Source organism: Dendrobium catenatum, unplaced genomic scaffold (assembly GCF_001605985.2).
Source record: "Dendrobium catenatum unplaced genomic scaffold, ASM160598v2 fragScaff_scaffold_1220, whole genome shotgun sequence".
Taxonomy (NCBI): domain Eukaryota; kingdom Viridiplantae; phylum Streptophyta; class Magnoliopsida; order Asparagales; family Orchidaceae; genus Dendrobium; species Dendrobium catenatum.
The window spans coordinates 1738547-1750131 of record NW_021319682.1 but is presented as its reverse complement, the minus strand read 5'-3'; the positions used below and the strand labels follow the sequence as shown (position 1 = coordinate 1750131).

The following is an 11585-nucleotide window of genomic DNA, read 5'->3' as shown; positions in this document are numbered from 1 at the left end:
AATTAGGTATTTATTAAATCCGAAAATTCATATTAATTTAATTAAATATCCTTTAAATGTCGTAAGAAATGGTTAAGGGAAAATGCCGAGTTTAGCAATTAGACTTAGGAAATTTGATTTTTAAATTATGTGACACATCTCTTTTGTAAACTGTTTAGGTTATGACCATTAAAGTTTAAGGTGAAAGAATTTGGTCGAAGCGACGTGTCGTACTAGGTTTGAGGTAGGTGTTCAGATCCCAGTTAAGTTTATAAGTGCTTTAACATTTTTATGCTTAATGAAATTTTATGTCTTTATATTTTTATTGTTAATTAATATTTTAAAATTCATTGATTCTGCAAATTTATGTCTTTATATTTTTGCATTAACTGTTGGAAAGCATGTGAACCATATGAAAAGCATTTGGGCATGAAAATGTATGAGGCTTATGAAAGGAAATTGAATGAAAATGAAAAGATTTAAATGGAATAAAATTTTCATGTTGCATGTTGATCCGGAAGTGCCAAAATGGTAATGGTAAAGGGGCTTACAAAAGCCAAATGATAATGGAGCTTGTAAAAGCCAAATGGTAAAAGAAATGGCCAAAATTTGACTGCGTACCTAATCAGTACGAAAAAGGGTACTTCTGGGATGGGTGTATACATATGACATAAGCATTTTTGTATCTGAATTACATATGAATAAGATGAAAGAAAAGAATTATGAAAGGAATGAAATGTTAATGAAATGATTAAAGAAAAGTAAGATTGAAAGTTTTAAGAATTTTGACTTGTAAGATGTTATGAATTAGTTTCTAATTTTAAAATGTTTTATTTATGCATCTTATGAATTTAACTGAGCTATGAATTACCTGCTGAGCGTTGGCTCATTCCTCGTTTAAAAATCTTTTTCAGGAGAGAAGTGATGGTGGCTCGACGACCTTATATGTATCGTCATAGGGGACCTCAAGATGAAAGGTTCTTTTTTGTGTTTTCAGTTTGAGTCTTTGTGTTTGTTTCATTGTAGTTCGTGAGTTTGAGGTTTATGTAATTGTGAAAGTTTATGTTATGATGATGAGTTTGAAAGTTTTATTTGTTATAAGACAGTTGATTAGTTTGTAACATTTGAGTTTTAAGTTTATTAGTGGCTCTTTCATGTATTTTGGATGATATTTATATTCTGACTTTAAGTTTTAAATGAAAATATGTTATGTATTATGCTCTTTCATATGACCGACTGTTCCCGCCCCGATATAATCGGGCTAGCCGGGCCGGGTCATGATAAGAGTGGTATCAGAGCAAAGGTTTAATAATGATCAATGAAAAGCCTATAGGATGATTAATTGAGTCTTAGAATGTATAGGAAGTATAATTTTATGATTATTTGTGACTTATGATTGAAGTGTTTTATCTCAGGAGTATGGATCATGAGCAGAATGCCACTGATGACATTAATATGGAGGAAGGGAGGGAGCTACCAAAAATAACTGAACCTCAGAGGAACAATAGTATGGAGTCATTCACTCAGATGATGGAAGCGATGACTCAGATGATTAGAACTTCCCAAAATCAGGCCAGTGGCAGAGGAAGTGGAGGTTGACCTATGGATAAGAGCCTGAAGTTGTTTCAGGATATGAAGCCTTCATTATTCTCAAGTTGTGGATCTATAGAAGCTGAGGACTGGCTAATGCGGATTGAGAAGATTCTTGAGGGCATGTCTTGCCCAGAGTACAGGAGAGTTACACTGGTTGCTTATGCTTTTGATGGCGAGGCTGAGAGGTGGTGGAGGAGTCAGTTAGAAGAAACTTTTAGAGGAAGACAAAGCAGCCAAGTTTCCTGGGAGGAGTTTGTAAAGGCATTCAGAGATTGGTATGTACCTGCGACCGCCAGGAGACATATGCAGGATAAGTTCAACAGATTGATTCAGGGAGATCGATCTGTTTCTCAGTATGAGGCGAAATTTACAATGTTATCCAGGTATGCCTCATATCTGATACCCAATGCTGAAGAGAAGTGCAACCGTTTTCTGAATGGGTTAAAGGACATGATAAGACAGCCTCTTGTGCCTTTTAGAATTGAGGATTATCCCACTTTGGTGGAAAGAGCCAGAAGGATTGAGATAGACATGCTGACAATTCAGAAGAGGAGGGATTTTCAAAAGAGAAAGATGGAGGGCAGGTCAAAGCCTTCCCAAATGGCACAGTCTTCTCAGTCAGGGGTTTCTATTTGGAAGAAACCCAGATCCAGTGGTTCTAATAGCAGTGCTTTAACTGCTACCTTGTGCAGTAAGTGTGGGAGAACGCATAAGGGAGAGTGCCTCTCAGGCACTAATACTTGTTACTGGTGCCATCAACCTGGGCACATGACGAAGTCTTGTCCTCTTTTGGGTCAGCTATCTATTATAGAGGTGAGGTCAGTCAACAATACTCAGAGGACTGCTGGTAGACCTAGAGCTGTGTAGTCTACTGCTTCTGTTCCTTCTCAAGGTCAGACTCGTCAGAATGTTCAGCCTCGAGTCTATGGATTGTCCCAACAAGAAGCTAAGGGGTCTCCTGATGTGGTTACAGGTATGTAATTAAATTTATTGCAATGAATATTTTTTTTTATTATGAATAAGAAATAAACAATGAATAAAAATGAAAGGAACAATTAATGAATGACATGTTTTGTAAATGAATTCTGTAACTTTTCATGTTTAGGGACAATCTTAATGTGCGATAGACCCGTTAGAATCCTTTTTGATACTGAAGCGTCACACTCCTTTGTTTTAGAAGAGTTTGTTAGATCTGCTAATTTGCTTCCTACAGTTATGATTAAATCACTATCAGTTTTGATGTCTAATGGAAATCAGTTGGAAGCTAAGCAGAGATGTATAGTGAAGTTGAGGATTTGTTAAGAAATTTGAGGCTGATCTGATCGTCTTACCTCTATCTGAGTTTGATGCAATTTTAAGCATGGACTGGTTATCTTGCCATTTCATGACTATAGATTGTAACAAGAAGGAGGTAAAGTTCTATATGCCAGGAGAGGAGAAATTCAAATTTCAAGGGGATAGAGGAGTAGCTGCAGTGATTGTGTCGTCCTTGAAGGCCTTTCAGATGTTAAAGAAAGGGTATGAAGGCTTCTTGGCCTATGTTAAGGAAGAGAAAAAGGAGGAAAGAGAGCTGAAGGATATTCCAATTGTTCAAAAATTTCCAGAAGTGTTTGCAGATGATTTACCTGGTTTACCTCCAAGTAGAGAAATAGATTTCTCTATTGAGTTAGTGGCAGGAGCTGAATATCTTGCTAAGGCTCCTTACAGAATGACAATTAAGGAGCTTAAGGAATTGAAGGAGCAATTGCAAGAGTTGCTTGAGAAGGGATTCATCAGGCCTAGTACTTCCCCTTGGGGTGCTCCTGTACTGTTTGTGAAGAAGAAGGATGGAAGTCTAAGGCTTTGTATAGATTACAGAGAGCTGAACAAGTTGACAGTGAAGAATAAGTACCCTCTCCCAAGAATAGATGACTTGTTTGATCAGTTGGAAGGTGCCTCAGTATTTTCAAAATTGATTTGAGGTCAGGGTATCACCAGCTCAGGATTAGAAGAGGATTTGGGTTTGCTAAAAGTCCAAAATGCCCTTACTCTATTTCGGCCTTAATACTTATGAGGGGTAAAATCGGCATTTAAAGACTTGGATTAGTTTTGATTCCTAATATAGGCAAAAATTTGGTATAAGTTTTATATGCCAAAACGATCAGAATTTTGCGTAAGATTTTCTAAAATTATTTTCGTTGAATTTCGTTAACATTAAAAATCTCACTTAAACCTCGTCGCGGCGCTTTGAAAAGCGTGCGACGCCATAAAATAGTATTTTCGGGTTTTACAAATCTCCCCTCCTAATAAAAATTTCGTCTTAGAAATTTAAAAGAAAAACTTAACAGTAAAGCCATACCTTAGCTAAACTAATGAGGGTAGTTCTCCCTCATTTCTGATTCTTTCGCCCAAGTGACATCTTTTTCTGAACTGTGCTTCCAGAGCACCTTAACAAAAGGAATCGCTCTGCTCCTCAACTGCTTAATCTCATAATCAGGAATCTTCTCTGATTCATTTACAAAAGTCAAATCTGGCTGAATATCTACCACTTAAGTACTAATCCTCTGATCCTCTGAGCCTCATCTGAAATATATTTCTTTAAGAAGGAAATATGAAACACATTATGCACTCCACTCATATGTGCTGGTAGAATCAACCTATAAGCCACTTTTCCAATCCATTCTGAAATCTCAAAAGGACCTACAAATCTTGAACTCAGCTTTCCCACTTTATCAAATCTCTTCACTCCATTCATTGGACTGACTTTAAGAAACACAAACTCTCCAACATCAAACTCAACTGATCGGTGCTTGACATCATAGTATTTCTTATGTCTATCCTGCACTGCCCTCAATCTATCTCTAATCAACCTGATATTTTCTGTAGCATCATCAACCAGATCAGCACCAATTATCTTCATTTCTCCTGTCTCAGCTCAATTTAAAGGTGTCCTACACCTTCTCCCATGCAAAGCCTCATAAGGAGCCATTCCTATACTTGCTTGAAAGCTGTTATTGTAGGCAAACTCAATCAAAGGTACATATGCCTCCCGCTTACCATTAAAATCCATAACACATAACCTGAGTAAATCTTCTAAGGTCTAGAAGGTTCTTTCTAACTGCCCATCTGTCTGTGGGTGGAAAGCTGTACTAAAGGTAAGTCTGGTACCTAAAGCTTCTTGAACCTTCTTCCAAAATCTGGAAGTGAATCTCCCATCTCAGTCTAACATTATAGTCTTAGGTACCTCATACAATCTGACAATCTGATCAATATACAAGCTTGTCAATTTTTCAACTAGATCAGACTGTTTGATAGGTATAAACTATGCAGACTTAGTCAACCTATCAATAATCACTCATAAAGCATCACATCCTCTTCTGGATCTGGGTAAACCAACCACGAAATCCATAGCAATGTTTTCCCATTTCCACTCTGGTATGGGTAAGGGCTGTAGATATCCTCCTGGCTTCTGATGTTCAGCCTTAACCATCTGACATGAAATACATTTGGATACTGTATCTGCTACACTTCTCTTCATTCCTGCCACCAAAACACCTCCTTCAAATCCTGATACATCTTATTACTGCCTGGATGAATGATGTAACTAGAGTAGTGAGCTTCTTGAAAGACTTCTTTCCTCAAATCATCCACATTTGGAATGCACAATCTGCCCTTATATCGAAGCAATCCTTCACCATCAGGCTTAAAATCTTTAATGTGTCCCACACTGACCATATCCAGTATCTTCTTAAAATCTGCATCAAGTGGTAAGACTTCTCTTACCCTTTATGGAAAGGTTGATGTAATTATAGTCTGATTCAACCTTATAATTTCTGCATCATTGGGTTGAACCACTGAAATCTCCAACTTCTCCAAATCCTTTATCAACTCTTGCTGCTGTGTAATCATCCAGTTTGCACTGCCTGAATTCTTTCTGCTCAAAGCATCAGCAACCACATTTGCTTTGCCCGGGTGATACTAAATATCCGACTCATAATCCTTAATGAGTTCTAGCCATCTCCTCTGCCTTAAATTCAGTTTCTTCTGAGTGAAGATATACTTCAAACTCTGGTGGTCAGTGAAAACCTTACACCGAACTCCGTACAAGTAATGCCTCCAGATCTTCAAGGCAAAAATTACTGCAGCTAATTCCAGATCGTGGGTTGGATAGTTCCTCTCATGATTCTTCAATTGCCTAGAAGCATAGGCAATGACTCTCCCATTCTGCATTAGTACACAACCCAACCCTTTATGTGAGACATCACTGTAAAGCTGAAACCCATCTGTCCCTGAGGGAATAGTCAACACTGGAGCAGTTATCAAATACTGCTTCAACCTCTGAAAAGCTTCCTCACACTGAGCTGTCCAATCAAACTTCACTGCTTTCTGAGTCAATCTGGATAGTGGCATAGTTATTTATGAAAATCCCTCAACAAATCTCATGTAGTAGCCTGCCAATCCAAAAAAGCTCCTAACCTTAGTCACTGTAACTGGTCTTGGCTAGTCTGCTATTGATTGCTCCTTATGCTGATCTACAGATATCTTCCCATCAGAGATCACATGCCCAAAAAATTTCACTCTTCAGCCAAAACTCACACTTGGAGAACTTAGCATACAAGTCATTATCTTTTAAGATATGCAACACTGACCTTAAATGATTTGTATGCATCCTTTCATCTGGGGAGTACACAAGTATGTCATCTATGAATACAATCACGAATAGTTCTAAAGAAGACTTGAAAATTCTATTCATTAGATCCATAAACACTGCAGGGGCATTTGTTAAGCCAAAAGGCATCACTGTAAATTCAAAATGCTCATATCTAGTACTGAAAGCAGTCTTTGCAACATCTTCCTTTCTAATCTTGAGCTGGTGATACCCTGACCTCAAATCAATTTTAGAAAACACTGAAGCATCCTCCAACTGATCAAACAAATCATCTATCCTTGGGAGAGGATACTTATTCTTCACTGTCAACTTGTTCAGCTCTCTGTAATCTATACAAAACCTTAGGCTTCCATCCTTCTTCTTCACAAACAGTACAGGAGCACCCCAAGGGGAAGTACTAGGCCTGATGAATCCCTTCTCAAGCAACTCTTGCAATTGCTCATTCAATTCCTTAAGCTCCTTAATTGCCATTCTGTAAGGAGCCTTAGCAACAGGTTCAGCTCCTGCCACTAACTCAATAGAGAAATCTATTTTTCTATTTGGAGGCAAACCAGATAAATCATCTGCAAACACTTCTAAAAATTCCTGAATAATTGGGATATCCTTCAGCTCTCTTTCCTCCTCCTCTTCCTTAACATAGGCCAAGAAACCTTCATATCCTTTCTTTAATATCTGAAAAGCTTTCAAGGATGACACAATCACTGCAGTTACTCCTCTATCTCCCTGAAATTTGAACTTCTCCTTTTCTGGCATACAGAACTTAACCTCCTTTTTGTTACAATCTATAGTTACAAAATGACAAGATAACTAATCCATGCCTAAGATTGCATCAAATTCAGATAGAGGTAAGACGATCAGATCAGCCTCAAATTTCTTATCACAAATTCTCAACTTCACTGGACATCTCTGCTTAGCTTCTAACTAATTTCCATTAGGCATCAAAACTGATAGTGATTTAATCATAACTGTAGGAAGCAAATTAGCAGATCGAACAAACTCTTTTGAAACAAAGGAGTGTGATGCTCCAGTATCAAATAGAATTCTAACGGGTATATCGTACATAAAGATTGTCCCTAAATATGAAGAGTTACATAATTCATTTACAAAACATGTTATTCATTAATTGTTCATTTCGTTTTTATTCACTGTTCATTTCGTATTCATAAAAAAAATGCATTACAATTAATTAAATTACGCACCTGTAACCACATCAGGAGACCCTTTAGCTTCTTGCTGGGACAATCCATAGACTCGTGGCTGAACATTCTGACGAGTCTGACCTTGAGAAGGCACATAAGCAGTAGACTCTACAGCTCTAGGTCTACCAGCAGTCCTCTGAGTATTGTTGCCTGACCTCACATCTATAGCAGATTGCTGATCCAAAAGAGGACAAGACTTCGCCATGTGCCCAGGCTGATGACACCAGTAACAAATATTAGTGCCTGAGAGGCACTCTCTGTTATGCACTTGCCCACACTTGCTGCACAAAGTAGTAGTTAAAGTACTGCTGTCAGAACCACTGGATCTGGGCTTCTTCCAAGTAGAAATCCCTGACTGAGAAGACTGAGTCATCTGTGAAGGCTTTGACCTGCCTTCCATCTTTCTTTTCTAAAAATCCCTCTTCTTCTGAGTTGCCAACATGTCCATCTCAATCCTTCTGACTCTTTCCAACAAAGTGGGATAATCTTCAATTCCAAAAGGTACAAGTGACTGTCTTATTACATCCCTTAACCCATTCAGAAAACGGTTGCACTTCTCTTCAGTATTGGGTATCAGGTGTGGGGCATACCTGGATAACATTGTAAATTCTGCCTCATACTGAGAAACAGATCGGTCTCCCTGAACCAATCTGTTGAACTTATCCTACATCTGTCTCCTGGCTGTCATAGGCACATACTAGCCTCTGAACACTTCCATAAACTCCTCTTAGGAGACTTGGCTGCTTGGTCTTCTCCCGAGTATTTCTTATAACTGACTCCACCACCTCTCAGCCTCGCCATCAAAGGCATAAGCAGCCAATGTCACCCTCCTATCCTCTAGGCAAGACATGCCCTCAAGGATCTTCTCAATCCACATTAGCTAGTCCTCATTTTTTATAGGCCCACCACTTGAGAACAGTAGAGACTTCATATCCTGAAATAATTTCAGGTTCTTATCCATAGGTCGAACTCCACTTCCACTGTCACTGGCCTGATTTTGGGAAGTCCTAATCATCTGAGTCATCGCTTCCATCATCTGAGTGAATGACTCCATACTATTATTCCTCTGAGGTTCTGCTACTTCTGGTAGCTCCATCCCTTCCTCCAAATTAATGTCATCAGTGGCATTCTGCTCAGGATCCATATCCCTGAGATAAAACACATCAATTATAAGGCGCATAATTCATAAAATTTCACTTCCTAAACATCCTATGACTCAATCTATCATTCTATAGGCTCTTTCATTGATCATTACTCAACTTTTGCTCTGATACCACTCTTGTCACGACCCGACCCGGCTAGCCCGTCGATAACGGGGCGGGAACAGACAATCGTACGGAAGAGCATATAAAGCATAATCAAATTCATTATAAATTTAAACTCAGTACACAAAATATCATCCAACATTAAAAGAAAGAGCCATTAAGAAACATCAAACTGTTCTTCTGTCACATAACTATTAAAAACTTTTTAAACATCAATTATATTACATAAGCTCTCACAATTTCATAAACTTCAAACTCACGAACTACAGAAATAAACTCAAAGACTAAAACTTAAAACATAAAATGGAATCTTTCTTCCTGAGGTCCCCTATGACGATACGTGTACGGTCGTCGTGCAGCCATCACTTCTCTCCTGAAAAATATTTCCAAACGAGGAATGAGCCAACGTTCAGCAGGTAGTTCATATCTCAATTAATTTAATAATATGCATAAATAAAACACTTTTACAATTGGAACTAATTTATTTCATATTATTTTGCAGGTCACAACCTTTAAATTTTTCAATTTTTCTTGCATTTTCCTTTCTTTAACATTTCATTCATTTCAGTTTTTTTTCTTTCACCTTTTTCATATGCAATGAAAATGTAAAAATGATTATGCTAAATGTATCACCTATGATGTACGGACACAGACACGGCGACACGGACACGACACGACACGGACATGGGACACGACTTTTTTTGAAAATATAGGACACGGGTACGGCGCGGACACGGCAATACATTTTTTTATATAGTGTATATATATTAATGTAATATCATATTAAAAATGACAAACAATAATAAATGAATGACATGATAACTTATCTAGTTTATAATATAAAATATTTAATACAAAATATCTAGTACAACCACAAAAATATAAGCAAATAATCACTTATTGCAACATCAAGCATTCAAGCTTCAATTATTAGGATTAGCTTTAGAGGATTAGCTTTAGTTTAAATCTCGCAAAATATAAGAAATTATATTTTAAAAAATTATAAAATATTTAAGATACGCGTGTCGGACACGCGTGTCTAATTTATTTTTAATATTTTTTTAATCGGACACGTTTTCGGCGTGTCCGACACGTGTCGGACGAGTGTCGGACGAGTGTCGTGTCGGACACGGTGTCGGACACTGCACGCCTCTTTGAGGAGAAGTGTCGGTGCATCATAGTGTATCACACGTCCCAGAAGTACCTTTATTCGTACTGATCAGGTACGCAGTCAAATTTTGGCCATTTCCTTTACCATTGGTTCATAAGAACCATCCTTTACATTTAAAAAAAAAAAGAACCATCCTTTACCATGGCTCATATGAGCCTCCTTTATCAATGCTCGAAAGAGCTCCTTTACCAATTTGACACTTCCGGATCAACATGCAACATGAAATTGTTATTGCTTTTAAATCTTTGAATCATGCTCAATTTCCTTTCATATTTATTTCATTTATTCATATACCTTAATTGCTTCTCAAATAATGCATGAAATGAAAGCATGATACTGTAGGATATTTTTTTTATCATGAATATCAAAACATTTAACAGTAAATAAAATATTTTGACAGTAAAATAAATACATGAAATTGCATTCTAAGTATAAATAAAATTAAACACTTATAAAATTAAATGGGGTATGAACACCTACCTCAAATCAAGTACGGTACGTCGTTTCTACCAAAATTCTTTCACCTTAAAATGAAATTGCATTCTAAACTTCGACGATCACTACCTAAGAAATTTACAAAAACGACATCATATAATTTGAATAACCTAAATCCTAAGTTTAAATCTCTCATTTCCCCTTAACTATTTCTTAAAATACTTAATGAATTTTTAATTAAATAAACCTAAATTTTCGGATTTAATAAATACTAAAATTTTGGAAATTCATAAAACACCAATTTTATCAAATTATCGCTCCAAACTTAATCCTAAACATATAATTATAATTATATGTTAATTTTCGGATTAAATAATTTTGGAAATTATTAAAAACAAAAATTTTTCTAAAAATCCAATTTCATATTTTAAAAACATTTCTAATAACTTTAGGAACAATATTTGTAAAGGGGATTCCTCAAAATTCAAAATATAAGAAAACCCTAATTTTTAAATCTTCAAAATCTCCTCAAATCTCAATGTTTTTATTGCCAAAACACTCCTCTAAACATTCCTTAAAGGTTTCGCAAAGAGATTTCGAAGAAATTCCAAAATTCTATAAAACCCTAGAATTTTCTTTTACAAAAATCTAAAGATTGGGAGGGATTCGTTTGAAAATAATCATACCTGAGTAATCCTCTCGTCGTCCTCTTCGATTTGACCTAAAACTTTCGCCGGAAGATCGCCGCCGGAGAGCCCTCGTCGAACCCGCCGTTCGCCCCTTGTCCGCTTGTTTCGGTCGTTCGTGCGAAAGAATGAGAGGGGGAGGGTTCGGTTATGCCTAATAAGAGGATTTGGGTTTGCTAAAAGTCCAAAATGCCCTTACTTACTCTATTTCGGCCTTAATACTTATGATGGGTAAAATCGGCATTTAAAGACTTGGAATAATTTTAATTCCTAATATAGGCAAAATTTGGTATAAGTTCTATATACCAAAATGATCAGAATTTTGCGTAGGATTTTCTAAAATTATTTCCTTTAAATTTCGTTAACATTGAAAATCTCACTTAAACCTCGTCGCGGCGCTTTGAAAAGCGTGCGACGCCCTAAAATAGTATTTTCGGGTTTTACAGTTTAATTCAAAATAGTTTAAAGAATATCTAAAATGGTTGGAGTATAATGTGTAAAAAGATGTTGCATTTTATCTCTACTATTACTTCGTTAAGCCTCAAGAGCAAACTATAACAAGTCAAGATGATGAACAATTATTTGGTTCGGTGAACGTACGCTCCTCTA

General features: G+C 36.8%; 1 protein-coding gene across 1 annotated transcript in view; it reads left to right on the top strand.

The window, feature by feature from the left end:
• LOC114580716 overlaps window positions 1-1610 on the top strand; it is a 13833-nt gene extending 12223 nt beyond the window's left edge. The window contains exons 2-3 of the mRNA XM_028699169.1: window positions 894-956; window positions 1395-1610. Of these exons, the coding sequence (XP_028555002.1) occupies window positions 894-956; window positions 1395-1578 (247 nt within the window). The 3' untranslated portion in view covers window positions 1579-1610. The remainder of the gene's footprint in view (window positions 1-893; window positions 957-1394) is intronic.
• The last annotated feature ends 9975 nt before the right edge of the window (window positions 1611-11585 follow it).